Source organism: Tubulanus polymorphus, chromosome 5, assembly GCF_964204645.1.
Source record: "Tubulanus polymorphus chromosome 5, tnTubPoly1.2, whole genome shotgun sequence".
NCBI lineage: Eukaryota > Metazoa > Nemertea > Palaeonemertea > Tubulaniformes > Tubulanidae > Tubulanus > Tubulanus polymorphus.
Window position 1 is genome coordinate 24,744,612 of NC_134029.1, and position 23,449 is coordinate 24,768,060.

Genomic DNA, 23,449 nt, shown 5'->3' on the forward strand with positions numbered 1-23,449 from the left:
TCAATTCACTATTAATATCGGTTTTTGATAGAACAGGAAGGATATTTCTTAGAGGTTTCTCTGTGGTCTTAGTTAAACACATATCTATATAACGGTGGTTATTGCTAGTGAATAGAGTCACTACATCGGACTGGTCACTGGTTACCATACCGGACTGGTCACTGGTTACCATACCAGACTGGTCATCAGTCACCACACCTGACTGGTCATCAGTCACCACACCTGACTAACAGCTAAACGGATCACCCAGACTGACTATAGAGTTTTGTGGGTCTAGTGATAGCATTATTTGTTCGACCGGTAGAGCTGTCAGCGAGGATGTTCTTTTTATATGTTCGCAGAATGATAGCACGTGACTGCCTGGTCAGTGTGGCGACAAACCTCGCTAGTTTTAGCAGGCTGGGCTGGTGTGCTGGGTTATTGTTAATCTTAGTTTTACGGTCGGAAAAGGGTCAGGGTTACGATCTTGTTTTTCCTAAGATGTAGCTATTTTATGGGGATATTTTCCTGTTTTGGTATAACGAACTGTCCTTGAGTTTTTTTTTGCCACGAGCCTACAGTGAATAGTGACTGTAGGGCTTCAGCTGGCATCATGCAATTAAACCTGTGATTGAATGTGTTTCATCTGTCAGTTGTAGAATCAATATCGTGAAGGTTTCTCTGTTTTTCAACCCGTGAACAGTCAATTAACAAACAGCAGTGAATTCCAGCCTCTCCCAATCGTTTCGACGAAAAGTGACTGAGTAAACCTCGATGAAGTCGAAACGTAGCTCAAAGAAACATTTCACACTCTTTTTATTCTTAGTATTGGATTTTACATCATCTTTACAACACGGACTCGGAATGTTTTGTCGACAGGTTATTTTTTCGGAGTTAGTTTTTACTGCTGTTGACTGCCAGAGGAAGTTAGAAATACCTTATGACTGGTTGTCATGAGAGACAGAAACAACTTCTTCATATCAATTATCAATCGTGTTGAGACGATGACGTCATATCCGGGTCACATTCTACACGGATGATGGGAGTTTTTTTTTCCCAGTGCGCGAAGTGCATCACGGGAGTGACAGCTCCGGACATATTTTTTCTTATTACCAGCAATTTGTAATAACGGTAGCGAGATGCGCGGATAAAATGCGCGATGGGACATTTTTAACGTCGAGTGAGAGATCAGCGTCTTTTGGCGAATGGGATTGAGACTCGTGTAACGGGCGGATGATGAACACTGAAACACGCAAGCCATATAAAATTGTGGAAAAAATTAATGAAAAGAAACCTGTACGAAAATTCTATGATTACTTTTACAAACAAGGGATGAAATTCTATCAAGAAACATCGACATTTTTGACCGAAGACGCGTGGTAGCGACCACCCGAAATATTTCTAATATTTCGAAATAAACTTGTAATCAATTCATTTATCGTGAGATTTTACTCTTATCGTTTTATCACGGATATTGTGGTCAATATTTCCTCACATAAATCAAATAGATCAAATAGATCTAACATTTATCCTATTTATAATTAATATTTCGAGTCGATTTTGTGATGTGTATTATACATATATTGAAACAGTATTTGAGAAGTGTTGTTGATCTGGGTCCAGTTTCACAAAAAGGTTTAACTCTTAAATCGATTTAATTTCTTCATCAATTCAGTTTATCTTCAATCGTAATCAACGTAAACACAAAGTTTAAGTATTTTGAAGGCGAACATAATTTTCTCAAAGATAATACGAGTTTTCGCTACTAAGTAACTTCTCATTAGGTAAAACTGTCTCTCATTATGCGCTATTAGCTTCATCGGGTTAATGAGTGATGACGTTAAGAAGGAATATTGATAGTTACTTCACTGAGTGGAAACGTTACATTTCTTTATTAACATCTGTATCTAAACTATATCATGTACTGTGTATCGAGTATGTATTGATAAAGGTATTGTTTTAAAAGGTGGCCACGTGCGGTTTATATTGTAAAGCATTGTGTGTTACATTTTTCACACAAAGAATCTAAGTCAAATCCCCACCTGTCAGTGTTGACACTGGTGTATCCATGTATTGTAAACACGTCACGCGTGACACTATTAGTAATTAACAGATCGACACCTCGCGAGGCAGATTATCAAAAAGTTCAACTTTGACGTGATTTTGAACAGTTTTTCCTCAATAATTGGAGGTTGAAGATCTTGTGCTTATTGAACCGTTAGCCTCAAGCTGTTTAAACGAGAACCGAATTTTCGTTTGAATTCTGAAAATGCCCGTTAGTCATGAACGACGATCGTTAGAATTGAAATAAGAAAAAAAACTTCCCGAGTCTTAAATGAATTATTGCTGGTGTCGCATCTCTGATAGTTTCATCAATCAATCAATAGCAAATTCATATTCAAGATTCAACGGCTGTGTTTCAAACGGCCCGCGGGGATATAAATGTAATCCGCTACAAAAATACCCGATTTCAAGGTCAGATCGTTGTGAAATATTCGGCTAACATCGTTCTATTTAAACCCATAATTGAGGAGAGATTTGAGAGATTTATTTCGGAATGAAATATTGATCCAGCGCGACTGATGATAATGTCTCATAGAAAGATGATTGTGAAGTTCCGGATGTAGGTGAGACTGTGCGGGTTTTAAACTAATCAAATAAAAAATCACTCCTATTTCAAAATCAACAAGAAAATTGAATTGAAAGTTTAATTATTGAAGCCTTGGAAAATAACACATAAATTGCTTATAAATGGTGTACAATAAGAATTGTATGATACTTATGATCAATAAAGTTATTTTGGATTTGAGTGAATCGATTATTGAATTGAATTGAATTGACCGGCAACCAGTCTAGCCCCAACACATTGATGACGTAGAGCATATCCGTTAATTAATAGAAGTGAAATAAGAGAGCTTTGAAATAAATCTTATTACAAAAAAGCGCCCAAAATTCACAATTGTAATTGCTATTTTGAAACGCCAATACTGATGACGTAGTGCACATGAAGCACTGATATACCCTATCCCACCATCTTACACTATTCATCTTTAATACACCCTCCGCATATTGTACCCCTCACCCCCTCCCCCCACCCCACCCCTCATTCCATCATCCCCCTCATCCCATGTCGATACTTATCCATCGTGTTTGTAATTTCAATTTTCTAAACACTGAAAAATGAATGATCTCTGATGTAATGACATTACTATCAATCTATGTATGAAACGTAGAATCGATGGTCCGCGAGCTGCTGTGAGCGGAATCAGCTTCCGGTTCGCGCACGTGACACCGCTGCTGCTGCATCACAATATTCAAACGCACCTTTGATGCACAGATTAGATACATCTACCTCATTAACTCAGTCGACTGAATGATGCCAACAGAATCCGACGACAAAGGACCATTTGTCTGGTCGCCATGACCTCAATACATCAGTGACCTAAACCAATACCGGGGATGATAAACTTAGCTAAAAGAGTTCGGGAGATGAATGAGATATTGGCTCGATTATCGATGATCGAATCCGCGACAATAAAATATGCGGCAAATTCTTGTTAAACGGGACCAGTTCCATAGGTGTGAGTTACAGTTAGAACTTAGCGACACTATTGATAAGATAAAAAGCCACTATTTACAAACTAAAAGAATTCTAAAATCGAGAATTTATTTATTGAAACGATCTAAAATATAAGAACACGACGTTACGATCTCACCCTAGAGATCATCGTCAGGTGTGTCAACACTATTATTGTTCAGTTTGCCTCGATTCACATAAAAATGGGATACAAATTAATTTTTGAAACCTCGTAGGCAGATCGTGTACATATTCGCCTAACTACAGTAGACTCCGCTCAAGTCGGATCTTTTGGGACCGACTTAAAAATGTGTCCGACTTAATTAATATGTCATAGTGTAAATAGTGTCACATTTCATCTAACCGCTGTTTTTAGCGAGGTTACCGGATCCGACTCGAGCGGAGTATGTACAGACTGTCAGATCAGTTTACTTGAAACGAATCGAAAATCGATTTTCTATTTTTCATAAACAACTCAAACTCAAATAACTGCAGAGACTAAAGTGGACTAACAAGTGTTAGTGTTCCGTAGTATCGAGTTACTTTGAACAAGTACATTATTGATTCTTTAAATAGAGCAAATTAAAAAAAGATTTTTAACTCATTTATTAAAAAGAAAACGTTGGATTAAAATTGGAAATGAGTCGTTTCGTCAAAATAAAGTCAAGATTGAATATTGTTGGGTTTCATGTTTCAAATAAAACATCAGTTCGGTGTTGTATGAAGTGGTTCTTTAATTTTAAAGGGGATTAATTTTCAACCAAAAAAAACAAGGCAAGTTAAAAGCATTATAATTAACATCAGGGAAATATACAGAATTACCCGATGACAAATTACATAATCCCAGACTCGAACCCGGGACGGCAATATGCCAGTCGGGTATGCTAACCCCTAGACCAACTAGCGGTTGTGGTTGACCGAGTTTGTAGGTTTGTCTGGTCCGCACCTGTCAGTTGATCAGTCAGGTAACTGGTGACGAGGAACTGAGTGAGGAAAGGAACTGAGTGAGAAGAGGAACTGAGTGAGAAGAGGAACTAAGTGAGAAGAGGAACTGAGTGAGAAGAGGAACTGAGTGAGAAGAGGAACTGAGTGAGAAGAGGAACTAAGTGAGAAGAGGAACTGAGTGAGAAGAGGAACTGAGTGAGAAGAGGAACTGAGTGAGAAGAGGAACTGAGTGAGAAGAGGAACTGAGTGAGAAGAGGAACTGAGTGAGAAGAGGAACTGAGTGAGAAGAGGAACTGAGTGAGAAGAGGAACTGAGTGAGAAGAGGAACTGAGTGAGAAGAGGAACTGAGTGAGAAGAGGAACTAATTGAGAAGAGGAACTGAGTGAGAAGAGGAACTGAGTGAGAAGAGGAACCGAGTGAGAAGAGGAACTGAGTGAGAAGAGGAACTGAGTGAGAAGAGGAACTGAGTGAGAAGAGGAACTGAGTGAGAAGAGGAACTAAGTGAGAAGAGGAACTGAGTGAGAAGAGGAACTGAGTGAGAAGAGGAACTGAGTGAGAAGAGGAACTGAGTGAGAAGAGGAACTGAGTGAGAAGAGGAACTGAGTGAGAAGAGGAACTGAGTGAGAAGAGGAACTGAGTAAGAAGAGGAACTGAGTGAGAAGAGGAACAGCCCGATTGAGTCGAGTCTCTTCGAACAGACTTCACCTGAGATTAACAACATAAATCACATCAGCACTTCGTCGTCGAAAACGAATTAATTAAAACACGAAACTGCTGCTGCTGTAGGGCGGGCAGGGGCGGAGGGGAGTGGAGGGGAGTGGAGGGGAGTGGAGGGGAGTGGAGGGAGGAGGTGGATCGTGCTCGATTTTATTACTTGTTGATTTCATGTTACGACTCGGAATCGACGTCTCGGGCTCTGTATCAGCGATAGAAACCTCGTCTTAAAGTCGCTCATTAAATTTCAGCTTGTTATAAACTTAATTGCGCGATCGTAAAACTGCGATAAAATCGAATCGATTTCTATTGAGTAAACAATCAGGAATTCAGTTCACGTTCTGTAGAAATGATCATTTCAACATAGAACTTTACTGTTCAGTATCAGTTGTGCTTTTTTCTAAAAGTTGAAATAATTTCATCCGTTGAATGTAAAAACAGGCAGTGAACAGAATCAACATTAATCTCAAAACCCGACTTATTGAGTTTCAGATCGATGTTAGTTTCAAAACTTTGTAATTCTTGTGAACTTCGGGACACGACCGCAAACATCTTTGTTAGATTTCAATTCGATTCCTTAACCCGGAGTGCAAAATACAAAAGGCCTTTAGTTCCATTAGTTGGTTGCAGTTAGATTTGAGGCCAGGATCAAAATAGTTACAACCGTGGGCCTAGATTACAACTCTGTTAGTGCGGATGAATGTCAATATGTGATTCGTCCTGGAACTACTTCGAAATACTTGGGCTCAACCGTTGAATGCGGGACTAGGTCCTGAATCGCTACTAAGGATCGTTTCATATAAGATTTCGACTCGGGATCTTTGAGTTTGTGTCAATATTTCAGGCTATCGCTCACTCTGTTTATAACCGTTGGCCGGTAAAACAATATCATTGTTTAACCGAACCTGGCGGCCTCGGCCTCGGTTAATGACGACACACGACTTGCAAACACAATAATTACAAACATTTTAAGCGAAGTATTAATGTATTTTTTCTCAAGGTTAAATCGATCTTATCTTCCTTAATCAATGAGTGCAGAATGCGTGGTATTTGATGCAAATACCGGTCGGTACCTTTGGATAATTAGATTAAACCCTCTCTAACAAATTCGAAGATTAAAAACCAAAATTTATCTTTCACAAGAGTTAGAATCAAAACCTTAAAGACACGAACGACTTCGGACTGGTTTCGGACTGGTTTCGGACTGGTTTCGGATGCACGGTCGATCGATTCTATTCCTGTATTCCAGTCATCGGGTGTTTGTCAAACCCGAATATCAGAACATTGTCAAATTTGAATAGAATGAATTTTTTTTGCTTAGTCCGAAAAATGTTCGGTTATATTTCTAAATGAAGAAGGTCGTGGCATTAGATATCAACGTCAGATTTAACCGATAGCGATGGAATACTGAACTCGTGAAGCCCAGATTGTGGACATGGTTTATCATTTTTCTTCCCGGTTCACTAAGCCTCAGCTGTATATAAATCTAAGAATTCTCAAGAGAGTGTTAGAAACGTGGCAATTACAACGCTGTTAAATCTCTCTCTGTTTTTTTCTCAACGTGAAAAAACCCGATTGCAGTCATTTTCCCCGAGGTCACATTTCCCCCCAGTAACGATCTATAACCGCTGTGGCTGCACGCACCATCACGCACCACCACGCACCACCACGCACCACCGCAACATTGTGTGCGGGAGATGAAATGACACCTGGAAAAGTTTGCGCTGCTATCGATTCAATCAGACTGGAACATGAAATAAGGAAAATACAGGAAAATGTGAATTATTCTGCGGTAGAACTGTTTCAGAACGCAGTATAGAGTCTTAGTTTCAACCTTACCAATATTAACCTTTATTTTCAACTGATTCAAATAGCTACGTTTTTGTCATCATTGCTTCAAGTGTTTTCTTTGTAAAACTAACTCAACAAACACCGAATTCAGTTCCAATAGCATCACAAATGTCTGATGATTTTATAGGTTACCTTTCACGTGAAATAATTGGTCTATCTGATCAACATTTAATACGGGGGCCAATAATGTTTTCACAAAGTCAGGGGGCGCAGTTTGACCTATTAATCAGGTTACAGTTAAACACTGAATCTACGGTTTGAACATCGAAAATGACCTCATTTTAACGCCATCAATTCAAACTTGGCCAGAAACAGTGGAGCCGGTTTCTCAGTGGATAACTAACGTTACGGTTATAGTTGATCATGAATTTTAGTGTTTGATACTGGACCACGTGTTGCTGTGTGATTCATTCTGATACTAGTGTTTGATACTGGACCACGTGTTGCTGTCTGATTCATTCTGATACTAGTGTTTGATACTGGACCACGTGTTGCTGTCTGATTCATTCTGATACCAGTGTTTGATACTGGACCACGTGTTGCTGTCTGATTCATTCTGATACTAGTGTTTGATACTGGACCACGTGTTGCTGTCTGATTCATTCTGATACTAGTGTTTGATACTGGACCACGTGTTGCTGTCTGATTCATTCTGATACTAGTGTTTGATACTGGACCACGTGTTGCTGTCTGATTCATTCTGATACTAGTGTTTGATACTGGACCACGTGTTGCTGTCTGATTCATTCTGATACCAGTGTTTGATACTGGACCACGTGTTGCTGTCTGATTCATTCTGATACTAGTGTTTGATACTGGACCACGTGTTGCTGTCTGATTCATTCTGATACTAGTGTTTGATACTGGACCACGTGTTGCTGTCTGATTCATTCTGATACTAGTGTTTGATACTGGACCACGTGTTGCTGTCTGATTCATTCTGATACTAGTGTTTGATACTGGACCACGTGTTGCTGTCTGATTCATTCTGATACTAGTGTTTGATACTGGACCACGTGTTAGGAAAAGTAAACTGAGAACGTGGATGGTTAGAACTTCAGTCAGCAATAAACAGATTAAACGAACAATCTGCAAATCCTAAATCCGATTAACCCGTTTCATTAGGCTGCGCACGACTTTTCATTAAACCAGATCGAGCCGACAAACAATGATTTGACTTCCGATACGGGGGGAGGGGGGAGCGGGAGAGAGAGCGGGAGGGAGAGCGGGAGGGGCCAGGGGTGTTTAAACACCGTTAGCTCATCTCCCGGTATGAGATGTGTTACGTGTCTCAGATGATGATGTCGCGAATCGAAGCAGTTTGAAACTATGAAATCATTAGACACGAAAACAATGACGTCATTCGTGTCCTGAATTACTACCGTTGTATATATATATGTACATATATATATATATCGATATCATATGGAATCAGATATTTTGAAAACGCCATCAGTTTAGAATTTCTAGCGTTAAAACCTGGTTTATATTGCCGACATCGCTTCGACTGAAAACGACGTGCATTTTTAAAACGAGTGACAGGCGTGATATACGTAATACATATATAAATTGAACCGCTATAGAACCGTATTTATTCAGGTTTATTGGTCTTCCAGGATGGATTTGTAACAGTATATCGAGTCTTACTTAAATATTGACAGTTAAATGAATGCGGTTTAAAGAATCCAACCAGGCGTTTACATAAATGACACAATGTACTGAGTGCGCCAACCATTTCTTATCACAAAACTACTTTTAAATGGAAACCACGCGATTCAAAGGACACTCATTCCGCGTATTAGCAAGTGACGCCTTTCTATTTCTTTTGACGTTACTGCGAAACGGCTTTCAAACGAATGAAAAAAATAAGATTTTGTTCTTCACAGACCGAAACTGATATCAATGAAAACGATAGCGAGATCTCAATCTTCAAAGGTTTTAGAATTATGCTCCTTGCTGGTGTTCATCCAGCCATCCCTCCCTCCTCTCTCGTTTGGACATCGGCACTGATACGTGGGTTCAGTTTCACAGTCAGAGCTTCGATTTAAAACCAGCCATCTTAGATCCAACAGCTTAACACCAGTCTAAGTTCATATCGCCCCAGTCGTGCGCAGGTCAAGGCTTAGATTTAAGACTAATCTAACACTACCTTAGTTCTATAACGAATCTAACAATTTAAGACTAGTCTTAAGATTTGAAGACCAGTTTTTGAATTACAAAAGTCACGAATTTACAACTGGGTCCGGCAAAGAGAACATGAATTCATGTCATGGAGGAGCAGTAAGTGGATATAATGATTAATACACAATTCACGATACAACTCGAGGGTTGATACAACCATCGCTTAGCGAGAAAAGGGTTAAAATCCGAGGCTCGAATGAAATTTTTGATTAATATATTTTTGCTTTGATCTCTGGCTATGTAAGTATATAAATCCTGACATCGGAGAAACCTCCTCTCACAAACTCGTCTGATATTACCTGATATTACACTAAAAAGACGTAATGAAATTGCTTATTCCGCCTTATGGCTTCCAGACAGTATAAACACACACAAGGTTAAGTAAGAAGAACCTGGGTTTATTTTTTATAAACATTAACAATAACTACACACCAGATGGCGCGGCGAACAGTCGGTCAAGCGCGACGAACTGTTTATAAAGTTCTATGGCTATGATATATTTCGAGATTCGTATGTTTAATAAAAGAGAATGATCAAATTTCGAAAATCAAATAAATGAATTTGGTAATGATGGTGGACTGATACTAAACTACTAGCGCTCCTAGCGGATCATCGACTGCCAGAATAGCAATACTCGATTGCCACAGTAGCATTTTCAGTCCCGTTTACTCTCAAATGAGATACTATTTCATCCGATCCAATATTTCTAGACTATGTATATATATATATATATATATATATATTATATATATATATATATATATATATATATATATATATATATATATATATATATATATATATATATATATATATATATATATATATATATATATATATTGAGTACTGGCGGTAATAACGGTAAAAGAAACTGTGCTATTAATGTTTACCATCTTCACCAGTTCTTATCGATAGTAATTGCCTTAATAAAAGATGTCCCGTGATGCCTCAGACTTGTTCGAGAAGAAATTCCTGCGATGTTTTTTTGGTATTCAATATTCTCTTTCTTGTGAACGCGTTCTCTCTATCGCTATTCATAACACGTGATCGCGAATCAATACGAGTGACGCGGGCACGGACACGAACGACGCGGGCACGGACACGACAGTCGCGGGCACGGACACATAGTGACGCGGGCACACGAGCGACGCGGGCACGGCCACGAGTGACGCAGGCACGAACACGAGTGACGCGGGCACGGACACGAGTGACGCGGGCACGGTCTATAGCAAACATCAGTCATACCAACATGTTTTCACCTACTTTTAGATCTATTTTTAGGGATATCGGACCCAATTTCATATTTCAGAACTCAATTTTATGCGTTAATGGTTTAATTTTACTTCAAAGTTACCAATAGTTCACAATTGTTCCACAGTAAGTGTGGTGGACTGGCTCTAATAGTTCCACAGTAAGTGTGGTGGACTGGCTCCAATAGTTCCACAGTAAGTGTGGTGGACTGGCTCTAATATTTCCACAGTAAGTGTGGTGGACTGGCTCTAATAGTTCCACAGTAAGTGTGGTTTAATTTGATCCACATGTGATTCAGGCTGGACGCTCAAAATTATTTCAACTTCAGAATAAAATGAAACCCTCGCTACTGTGGAGGCCAATGACGTTGAGTATAACTTACCTGTCTAAGGCGATAACTACCAGCGAATTGATGGACACGAACATAGAAACTCGTTTAGTAAATTCGGCAATCTTACACATAAACTGTCCTGAATTCCACGATTCAGTCACCAGATAATCGATCATTAAAGGAGCCAGTAATAACGCCACCAGTGAATCGGAAGCGACTAGGTTCAGAAATAGCAGATTGGTGCTCGTGTGTAACTTTCTTAGTTTCAGAGTCACTACGATCAGCGCGATGTTACCGATACCGCAGAAAATAAAGAAAGATATATAGAATAAAACCATTAACGAAATGACGGCCATTTCACCGGTAGTATGATTAAATTCGAGATCATCTTCGAAGTCGGAATAGTCGAGAAAGTCGCCGGTCATCGGAGGCCGTGTTGCGTTCATAGCGGTATCACCGGGCCACATCGATTCATTGTTACCTATTGAATTATGACGATACATTTTACCAATATCGCGCGAACTGTTATTAAACGCCGACATTTCCTTTTTCTGATTTTCAGTCACCGGGAAAACAACCGATACAAACTGTCTCGAATATAGGTTTTATTGTATTCAAACCCAGAGACTAGGATCTGATGTGCAGTTTGTTGTCTGGTTATAACTAGTTCCCTTCATCTGTCCCGTCGTGGTTCATTATCGAAAAAAGCTCCATTTCAGTCTAACAACCTTTTCAAATCGATATAAAATATTCCATTACATTGTGAATTTTTGTCCAATCTAAGCTTCATTTATAATTCCTCTTAGTACTGTGTAGATTTTAGTTTATAAAGCCACCTCATGAATAAAACAAATGTTGTTATATCCTCCTCGAAGATATTAAATTCCTATTCGTGTAAAGCTCTTCAAAGTTGCGAATCTCCTAAAAAATTCACTCAATTGTTATTACTTCAAGTATATACGCGAAAAACACGTGTTTTCAATTCCTTCCGTCGCGTTTATATCAGTTCGTTAATCTTCGACGACATATTTTCATAAATATTAAATAACGATATATCCGCTGTAGAGATTATTTCTCCGAGTTTATATATAAGTATATATATATATATATTCACTGACGGTTCGGACTCGCGTTCGCTCGGCGCGTTGAGAGGCGAATGATGATATCACTGAAAATGACGCAATTTTATAAACATCAACATCAGGCAGAGATCAAGCGTTGAACACGTTACGTATCGAGGTTATAGCGCGCTGCGTTACGTCAGTATTACGCGGCGTCAGCGGTGGCGGCGCGTTACTGTAACTGTTACTCCGAACTGAGAGAACAAGTCACAAGACGATGGTATAATAGTGGAAACGCCGCAGACACCGGTTCGTATTGGCGTGCGCACCCGGTTCGTGAGTTAATTGTGCAAAACGCTTCTATCTATAACACTTGTAGGTCATCGAACATTAAGTATGTCGTCGATGTAGCCCAGGTGGTCGCGCATTTGTGACATGCATCTTTTTATCTGTGTCACAAGTTTCAAGGATGATCACGCATGCGCGTTCCATCCAGCGCCTGTTGAATCTATGTACATTCTATACTCGTGAAATCTGTTAGAGGCAAATTCTAACAAAACATCTGGTCGGTCTATTATCGATATGTATATATATCCAGCCCGATGACGAGTGTCGAATTGAAATCCACTGCAGTAGCAATAACTAAATTACTGCATTTACTTAAAAAAGAAATTTTACCCTAAAATGAAGAAAAAACCAATATATTTGTAAGCAGGTAGCCGACTGTAAGGCCCAAACTTACATTACAAACATATCCAGGGACCGAATCTTAATGTGAAACTGAATGACCAAAATCTCTCTGAATCCAGGTAAACTTTGACCCTTCTTTATACGATAACATTTTTTGCGATGCCGTATAAGATAAGTTATTGGATGATTTTTTTTAAGATATGAGATTTTCCAGGTCAAAGATGTTACGGAGATCATCTTCAGAATTCGCGGGCTCTCTCTGTGAACGGGATAATAATGCAATATATTGTTATTTATTAAAATTGTCAGAACACTCGATCGCAACCCATAAAACCGTCGTCAATTTGTACGCGATATTGCAAACCAACCGTTTGACGACATTTTTATATCCGTATTTGGACATTTCGATGAGTTTCTTGCCGTGCTATTCGATTGATAGGTAAACACTGTATTGACATTGGTTATTACTCTGTTAACGCGTCGCCTATAATTAATGCGGGTAAATGCGATAGGTCGTTTTTTTCATCGAGGGAAAAACCTGTCATTTCAAACCGGTATTTGGGTAATAAGTCACCGAGGACAACTTGTAGGACAAGGACTTAGTTTTACCGCTTAGAGTTCAGGGTTCGTTATCAGTTTATCCAGTTTACATAAACACCATATTATTTCTGAAGGTTTAAAGATTTCTTTCGAAAACGTAATGATCTCGAAGAGCTGGCTGAGGGTCTAAAATTAACCGGATTGTGACCCGTATATCGAGAACTGTTAACTAAATACGAAGAGATGTAATTATGATCGGAGATAATACCAGGAAGCGATGATAACAACACTATTTACTTTGTCGGGTTTGAATTACAATATTCATATCGAATATGTGTGACCGATTACACGTCGGTCAGAAATAAACCCATCTGCTGTTACTGACTGATGTCATCGTGTCCATTCGGTTTAACAGTTCATCATCAATCTACTGTTTACAAATTAACTAGAATTTTACCAGCCAGAAAATAACCTTTAACCGAAGACTGCACCGAAGGTGTAACCAGTTTAAACTATTTTTACCACTACTCTCTATTATTGGCTATTCAATCATCTAATCTAATAGTAGAATAAACAAAGATGGCCGACAAATTTGCCAATGATGTAAATGAGGATTTAGAATTGATGATTTGTACAATCGGTGAAGAATAAACTAAACAATTTCAAAAGCGTTCTCCGTCAATTGTTAGCTGTGCTCTGTATGACCTTTTTAACCTAATAAATTCAGAATACTAAAAAACCTAGCATCATTCGTCAATGGTAGGATCCGACCTGACCGATTTATCAGCCTCGCTAAACTCACGATTCATTTTCTGATTCGTTTAATGTGAAATATGATGATATTTCGTTTTCAGAATTCTTACTGTTACACCGAGAACAATATATCACTGAACATCATAAATCACTGGCAATATTGAAGTCTTATATTTAAAGATCGTATCAGCGTCAATAAATTTATTTTATGGCCGCTGGTACTAAATAAATTCAAGATAAAATCAATCGGGTTGCGGCTTGCTGTTGGTGGAATTCTTCAGGAAATGAAACTGATTCTATAGAACGAACAGAGTTATTGTAAACTGTACGTGAACTGACCGGGTCAAATCATCACTGCCATATCCTGCAGTTCTATCGATATATTATTGAATTATTTAAACCAGTTTCCATAAACCGGTCAAAAGTTAAACGCGTATTGACTTTCATTAGAGAGAATGTTATTGATGTTCGTGTCGGCTTCAAATATTCATCAAATAATATACAATTAATAGTTAAACTTAACTCAACCGGTTCAATCAGTTGATTTTTAATTTGTTTCACTCAAATCTGAAGCTGGGTTCATAACGGTATGAAATCAACGCAGGGCTACTGGTACTTCACCCCGAGGGGCTGGAGAATTTTAAATGGTTTGTCTTCTTAGATTCTGTAAAATTACAATTGAAAATCAGATACAGAAAATGTAGAATATTTAGATTGATCTTTCGCGTTACTGTCTCATTGTGTTTTTAGAATGTCAGGGATTTCAGACATTTGCTGATGACAAAATAAACCAGCAAAATATATAGGAAAAACACACACCGCCCGCCGACTCGGTGTAAATAGAATTAAGAGAATGCTGCGGGTCCCGGTGAGTTCATATTCTTCCAGGTAACACTTGACAATGCTGTTAATTATTGATATTGAATTATGAACAAGTCACACAAGTGTCAACTGCACAACGCGACATGTTGCCGAGTAGCTCAATGACAACTTGTGTCTAACAACATCTCTCAGTAGATACACACCACGATTCAGGGACCTGCTTTCACCCAGGTCCTCGTAGTGTGACTGTCTCCACATTCCTAGTCTGTTGTACATCAGACACTAAGGTTCTTGGTGAATGACCTGCTTAGATATTAGACCAGTCTATGCTCATTTGGGTTCTATGACCAATCTAACAACCTAAGACCATGCCCAAGTTGAGCCACGATAATCAGAGCAAATGGTATTTCATTATATCAGACATAAAACCACTGTGATATTTAAACAGCAAAGTTATATATATATATATATTAGCATATCAGTATTTAGACAGCTTCATACATTGTATATTTCAGATGGCTATCACTTTAATGTTTTTGAATAGCTGTATAAATAGCTCGCTCTATGAGGACTCTCTAATCGGTGATATTATTATTTCACGTTGTGTTTTGTCAGGAACATCCTGATGTTGGCGCGTCTGTGAATGTCCAATTACCGCTGATTTTTAACTCATATTTTCAAGTTGGATTTACGACACATCAGGAAACTATACACTGTCTCGTTCTATTTCTGCGCTGGTTTGTTTTTTTTATGTGTTACTAATTCCAGATTGGAAACGCGCGAAAACAAATTTGCGTGACCACCGTTTCATCTTGCGATCTCTGTCTCGCAATTTTTTTTTCTCCAAGTTTTTTGGGAATTTTCTGATGCGAACTTTCGCTTGATCGAAATTTCTATTGAATAGAATTTCTATTCTATTAAATTGCTGCAACTAAATTCCACTTGATCGAAATGGTTTGACGGTAAAATAGTTGTAATTCTCACAAACAAAATGTGTTTAAACCCAAAATTGTGGTCGTGGCACCTCCTGTAATGTGGTTTTATCATTTTATGTGACCACAGTCTGTGAGATCATGATCAGATCGAGACGGCAAACAAACCTTACACAGACCACTCATACGCGATCTATAGATTGACCAAATACGTCGGATTTTGATTGTTCTGGTACAAACCAGTTTGTGGCCTGTACGACAATAGGTCACGTTATTGTTATGTGAGGAAGGTAGTGGCCCTACTGAATGTATGTTCTGTACACGAGAATTTCACAATGAAACAACGAGCGGGTGGACGGGGATTTTCCTTTCCGATATAAGTCCGTATAATAATATTGATCATTTACTCTATTACTACGATCATTACATTTTACAAATAGCAAATTTATTTTGTGTGAGAAAAAATGCAGTGCTTGAAACAATTTGATTTGATTTCTATTGTAAAGATGAAAGGTGCAGAGAATATTCACTCATCGGATATTGTTTGTTTTGCAACAAAAACAATCAGTAAATGATTTGATTAATTGATTCCTGAAAACTTCCAATGTTCCGATGTATATAACAAAATTAATACAGAACACAAATTCTCGGAATGTTAGTAGGAATTTTTCTAACTCGAACCATAAAGTGCCGAGAAAAAATTGTAAATGAGGATTTGTTGTTCTGTCATTGACAATTATACCATGATTTCTTTCAAGCACTGGTCGAATGACGAACATTAAGTTGTAGATGCATTGAGCAGCAGCTTGAGGGAAAACTAGTAAAATATACACAATAACTACAACAAGAAGAGTTTTACTGGCTGAAGATTGATGACGATCTGTTCTCTTCGCTCTCATCTCAGATCTCTTATTGCGTAATGCAGCAGTTAACACTGATAATATTACAATTATTACAGAAGGAAATATATCTTGTAAAAATGTTTTCGCAGCTTGTAATTGTAAGATTTGAGAAAGCCTCAAACGGTTGAGCGAATATCTACAAGAAAAACTGTCATATGTTTCATTGAATCTACGAAATTTGCGGAGTTTAACACTGTATATGATGACTGTTTCCAAGTTCATAAAATACGCCCAGACTATGACAAAACCTACTGCAATTTTACGCCGAGTGACGGTGAAATGTTTCATGTGAAAGAAAGGAAAACGAATAGAAACAAATCTCTCGATAGCAATCACTATAACTGTGTAGTTTGATACAGATATTGCCTGGTTATAAAATAGGTTCCGAAATATACACGAAGGAAACAATCGTCTGGGCAGATAATAGAAATAGTAATAGAAATAGTAAAGTGATGGACATAGTTTACTGTGTTTAGCGAATGTCAGATAAGTAGCGCGACATTCTCTATAAAATCCTAGATGATAAACTACCAAGTCTTTCATATACCAAGGGAATTGCTCTAACTGAAACAAGACGACAAGTTGATCTGAAAACGCGAGAGTTATCAGATAAGGGAACGTGTAACGAACCGACTGATATCTGCGACACTTTATCAGTAAAATTATGGTCAGAAAGTTGAACACACTTCCCGGCGGAAGCAAGAAAACGTATTTGAATGTTCTGTTATATTTATAAACGAAGTCGGTGAATCTTCTGAAAGCTATGATATAATCCGGTCTCTTCACAGCAGTGCGGTATATTCTACGAGTTGTAGTGATGATAGTGGTAAAATTATCCATGACAAGAATAGAACAGTTTGACGCGACAATCTGTGTAGTGACTGCTGCCCTCTCATTATGTGTTTCTGAGAACACTATATAATCATCTCAACATTTCACATGCTCTGTTGAAATTACCCGTTACATGAGTCGCTTTGAGAGTTACTAAAAATCAATCTAAAATAAACCAAAGCTTCATATTGAAATTCACAGAGGTTTTTAGATTCAAATGTATACACATTTATTGCCAATTGTGACCTAAATTCTTTGTTTTATGAATGAAGTCGTGTCTCTGTGATGACATTTGAGATGTGGAAACAAATCTACGTGACCAATATCGAATATACCTGTACTGATATACTCAAGTTCTCACTCCTTTTATGATATATGGCATGGAAACACACAAAGAAAGATTCCTGTGATATTACTTAAACGATTCTGTAAATCCATTTTGACAACTAAATTCCAGTTGATCGAAATGGTTTGACGGTAAAATAGATGTAATTCTCAAAATGTGTTTAAACCCGAATTGTGGTCGTGTCACCTCCTGTAATGTGGTTTTATCATTTTATGTGACCACAGTCTGTGAGATCATGATCAGATCGAGACGGCAAACAAACCTTACACAGACCACTCATACGCGATCTATAGATTGACCAAATACGTCGGATTTTGATTGTTCTGGTACAAACCAGTTTGTGGCCTGTACGACAATAGGTCACGTTATTGTTATGTGAGGAAGGTAGTGGCCCTACTGAATGTATGTTCTGTACACGAGAATTTCAAAATGAAACAACGGGCGGGTGGACGGGTTTTTTTCCTAGGTAATTTATGTCCATCATTATTACATTTCCTGTGTGAAAAAAAGAATCCAATTTTTCCAATTGAATCCCTCTATTTCGTTCATGTCTCTCTGGATTGGATGAAGATAGAAACGAAGTGAAAATATCGATGAAACCAGTGATCGGGGATATATATGTTTTACACATCTACTGAAAACGAGAAAACTATAACCAAGGAATATTACCCCCAAAACTTTATACCCTCCTAACACCCCCCCCCCTGGCATCACACTGAGATATGAGATATCGGTGACTTCAACTTGCGAGTTTTTTTCAGATTAAAATCTCTTTTCTCATAATCCGACATCACTTTAAGAGTTTCAAATAAAGAGAATAAAAATTAGCGATCACTTCATTCATAGAATAATCATTTACTCATTTTTGTACTAAAGAAATAAAACAGAATACCGAATTTCAAAACCTAAGATTCAAAAACCAAGGAATATTTCCCCAAAAACTGTATATACCCTCCTAACACCTCCTAACACTAACGCCGCGGGTCGAACTCGGTTATTTTATTCTACAGATTTGAGTACATTGTCAATCGAATATCGTTTTACTTCATTGTGAATGTTTATGAATTTTCTTTTTAGGGTGCAATGCAATAGAATTTGCATGGACGAATTAATTTACTAAAAAGATATTATTATTTTGAGCCACATATAACCTGCACTCAACTGTCAGACTGTTGCCCTCCACAGAAACAAGAACCATACGACATCCACCGATCTGCACCCAGTCCTCGGACTGGTCGATTCCCTCATCCAAAACGAATTCCAATTCGGATCTTATAGAAAAAAACTTTAACATTTCGACGATCAGATTCAATGTGGCTACGAGGATCCGTCGTTCATCGTGTCGTCAATGAATTGGCGCCGTGGTGACATTTGAGATTAGAATAAACTAATCTATATGAACTATCTATATCAAAGCAACTATTCGCTGAGAAACTTCAAGTTTTTTCAGAACTTGATTGATACGAAAATGTTTCCCTCACTGCATCTGATTGAAGCGACATCAGTCGCAATTCCAGATGATACACACAATGTACCGTGAGCTCTCGACAAAGATACAACTACCATCAATAACCCGCGTGACTTCATACCAGGGATAAAGTGACATACCGGTATCTAAAACTGAGGTTAGTTGAAATATCTGGCTATAACACCGATTGCGTGAATTCATTGTATTTCCTTCACTGAAACCGACTGTGGCAATCGAGGATCCACTAGGAGCGCTATTATGAAATAGACTACACTTGACTGACGTGAACTCAGCAGCTGGTAAGCGAGGATTCTATGTAATAATCATTATCAAGCTAGGACTCTGTAAAATGACTCATGGGTGAGGGGACTCGGGGAATATCATACATGTTTCTATATCATACGGTATTTATTCTAAATAATACAAACATTTCAATACAATAACATTTCAATTGATTACAACAATTACAATTCTTCATGATTATTAATTATAAACAGTTCTCAATAAACAATGTATTCATTATTCCATGGTATATACATGTACCAACAGATATAGAAGAAAGTATAATGGTATATAAATTGTGTATTGTGAAAATGACCAGAATAAATATTCTCAATTCATACAAATTGTGAAAGAAAAAAAATCACGTTCGTAGTTCTCAGAATTGCACCCACGACTGAGTATAATATGAAACGGTTAAGGTGTCTGTTTGTCGGTCAAGTGTCGGTCTAATATCTGCTTGTCGGTAAAGTGTCGGTCAGCTGTCTGTTTGTCGGTCAAGTGTCGGTCTAATGTCTGTTTGTCGGTCAAACGTCGGTCTAATGTCTGTTTGTCGGTCTAATGCCTGTTTGTCGGTCAAGTGTCGGTCTAATGTCTGTTTGTCGGTCAAATGTCGGTCTAATGCCTGTTTGTCGGTAAAGTGTCGGTCTAGTGTCTGCTTGTCGGTCAAACGTCGGTCTAATGTCTGCTTGTCGGTCTAATGCCTGTTTGTCGGTCAAGAGTCGGTCTAGTGTCTGCTTGTCGGTCAAACGTCGGTCTAATGCCTGTTTGTCGGTTTCCACCGTTGTTTTAATGCCACGGATACGCTGTCAGTCATCGTACTATGTTTAATGACGTCATCGTCGTGAACCCCCCATTTTTCTACACCCACCAAACGATATTGATCGTCGACCTTTCTGATCACCTCATTCTCATCTGCCATATCATCCCGAAAATTTATCGCTTCTTCCGATATTTCGAATCTGAACCAATTTTCAGATTTAGATTTCGCTAAATCGATTACAGTTTTCCAATTTAATTTACTATAATGGACGAACGTGTGTAAATGATTGCAGAGATTCACTAGATTCAGCAGTGATTCATCTGCGTCGATTGTTTCGTTGCTGAGATTCACGTAACGCTTCAGAGAACCGGAAAATTTCATCGCGAAATCCACTATATCCGTTTTACTACAACGAGAATACGGCATGAAATACAAACTACTAACTGGCATTTCTATATTCAAGATGGCCGCCATATCCGGTGAAGGCACGCGATTTGAGAATACGACCTCGATAGACACGTCGCTGTGGTACGAGGAGAAATCCTTCCAACGTACGGCAGAAATTTGAGGAATCGCAGACGACTCTTGACGCGAATATGTCACTAAAATGCGCAGCGATTGAAGCCGTTTTCTGGGCATTTTTACGAGTTCTCTCAGAAGTTCCCCGCTCAACAGGTTCGATGGTAAACTGAAATGCGTTAAATTCTTGAACTGATCGATGATTTCGACAATGCTCGCTGGGGTTTCACTAGCTCGTATCGCCGCCCAACTTGAACTGTCGCGATCCGGCCAAAATAAATTCAAATTTTCCACGGATGAAATCAAATTTTCGTTAGAAACCAGTTTTTCGAATATATGATAACCTTGACCCGCCGAAGACGGCCAAAATCTCAGAGTAAAACTGTTTAATTTATCGCACGAATTCAAAATGGCCGAAACGGCTTGTAGGTCTTCAGAATGAGCAACTCTACCCGTACCCTGTTGGCATGGATACATCGATAATGTCAAACTTTTCAAACGAGATGCGTTTGAAATGAATAGATGAATAAGAGATTGAGATCGTTCATCTATTGGTTTACTACAACATTGAAATATTAGTTCAAGTTCTTGTACGTAACCACCAACACAGCATAACTTATCCTCGATTCTCTTAGCTTCGATAATACTCTCCGATCTAGGCTGATTCTTACGCATAACTCTGCCTTCATCTTCGTGGTAATTTCCACTGATTTCTATTTTCATACACCTCCATAAAGACGGATGATTGAATCTGGAGTTCAGTGATTTACAAGTTAAAGACGTGTTGAATCTGTCGTTAGATTTCAGAAAGGTCAACACGTGAACTATCACTACGTCCGGCAGATCTATCAATTCAATCATTCTATTCAATCTGAAAAAAAACAAAATAAAAAAGTTAAATAACAGGAGCCACTTCCATAGTTCAGAACACAGTTTAACAATCAGAAACCAGCAGTTCCACACTTCTGGATCCAGTTCCACAGTTCAGAACCCAGCAGTTCCATACTTCTGGATCCAGTTCCACACTTCTGGACCCAGTTCCACAGTTCAGAACCCAGCAGTTCCACACTTCTGGATCCAGTTCCACAGTTCAGAACCCAGTTCCACACTCTCATAAGAAACTAACATTTCATTATTTGTTATTCATAAAATCATGACTGATGCGTGTGGTTAACCCTGTAGAACATAGCCTACACTGATCAGTTCACTTCTAATACAAATCTTCTCTTCAACGAAAATATTCAGATTTATAACTGAGTTTCTATTTTCTAACGTAGTTTTTTCCTAAACAACATTAATAAATTGAGATTAAATGTATGAATTGATTGATAGTTTTAACGCAGTATAGCGCAGTATTGTAAGCCACAGGCCTATTCCAGTACTAGAGGTGCTGTACCACACCCAAACATCAGTAGACATCGTATTGCCACAGTAGAGACAAAAACCTTTATTCAGACTAATTATATACGAGTTTAAAATCCCAAATGAGTCTCACTTACTAATCAAATGAGCATTACACGAATAAACTTCTTATCAAAAAAATAAAAGAAGTTTCTAAAATGCTATTACTCTAAATCCAGAGAGCTAGTTTACAGTCAAAGCCATCGCAAAACTACATCAATTAGTAAATAAACCACTATTAATTATGTATCCTTACAATTTCAATAATTTTACCTTTATTTCTGACTTGTTTGATTATGATAAACACTGCTACAACGTCTTTGAATCACATAAATTTAAGTCGAGTGCAGAGAAAAGTAGCTGTCAAACGTATTCTCGAGTTAATGCAGACAGTACCGCGAGAAGTCCCGATAGTTTGCAACATATGCTCAAAATGAGAACTGGTGAAGTGAAATGTTGGAAGATTCATACTTATAATACGAAATGAAAGAATGTTTAGATTTGACTTAATATTCTAACCCGTTTTCTGTTTTCCCAGGGGCAGGTTTGGGCTAGGCCAAGGAAGCCCGGGCCGCATACTTTTGCCAAAATAGCATTTCACAATACTTCAAACAAGTCCACCTAGAAAAATTCTGTGAAATTTGCCTCAGTGATTATACAACGTGCAAGTCTGATCGGTGCTGCAAGTTTGCGCGCGGTAAACCTGACACCCGGTCTAGTGTAACGGGGTTCGTGCCGTGGCTGAGTTTAGCGATGCCATCAGGTTCGAATCCCTGCCGTGAGAGGATGTTACACTGACATGACGAGACGCCGACCTGATGCGTGAATTGTTGTACCGCCGCGCAATGGTGGATGAAACAATCTGCACACACGAGTTCGGTATGGGCTGCAATTCCGGGCTGCTATTGTGTCGTAATATGACTGGACAGCGGATAGCTGAATAACTGATCGCGTATTGTCTCTGGTTGTCAAGGTACAATCTATATTGAATAATGGATTGCGTATCAGTTCCAATGATTCCTTACAACACTACTATATCGGCAACTTCACCACATATTTATGAGAGCCGCCGCTTTTCTGACATGGTTTTGGCAAAAATACTCGGATTTATCAAATATAATTACTTATTGAGGGCACGTGAAACACAGTTATTTTCAAATGATGAACGAACATTTATAAACTGGAGATGTGGATCCAATTCAATGGAACTCCTCGAATTAACATCGGTTTTAGGACTTGCTCTAATTTCTGTAGTATCTCATTATTCCTGAAGATGACTATTAGGATATAGTCGAAACGTTGAAATAAACTAC

The 23,449-nt window shown here is 38.4% G+C and overlaps 3 protein-coding genes across 3 annotated transcripts in view; 1 reads left to right on the forward strand and 2 right to left on the reverse strand.

The window, feature by feature from the left end:
* LOC141905053 (prokineticin receptor 2-like) overlaps window positions 1-12,096 on the reverse strand; it is a 33,694-nt gene extending 21,598 nt beyond the window's left edge. Inside the window, exon 1 of the mRNA XM_074793781.1 lies at window positions 10,881-12,096. Within this exon, the coding sequence (XP_074649882.1) occupies window positions 10,881-11,371 (491 nt within the window). The 5' untranslated portion in view covers window positions 11,372-12,096. The remainder of the gene's footprint in view (window positions 1-10,880) is intronic.
* The window catches only part of LOC141905055 (small ribosomal subunit protein uS19-like), a 251,138-nt gene that overhangs the window by 172,219 nt on the left and 55,470 nt on the right, over window positions 1-23,449 (forward strand). The window lies entirely within an intron of this gene.
* Window positions 19,724-22,516, reverse strand: LOC141905845 (F-box only protein 39-like). The gene is made up of 2 exons (XM_074794905.1): window positions 22,410-22,516; window positions 19,724-21,606 (listed from the first exon to the last, which is right to left on the reverse strand). Exon 2 carries the CDS (start codon window positions 21,594-21,596, stop codon window positions 20,211-20,213), a length of 1,386 nt encoding a protein of 461 aa, XP_074651006.1. The 5' UTR covers window positions 21,597-21,606; window positions 22,410-22,516; the 3' UTR covers window positions 19,724-20,210.

Coding starts and splice junctions, on each gene's coding strand:
- LOC141905845 (XM_074794905.1), bottom strand. CDS start 21,596: ATGATTGAATTGATAGATCTGCCGGACGTAGTGATAGTTCACGTGTTG.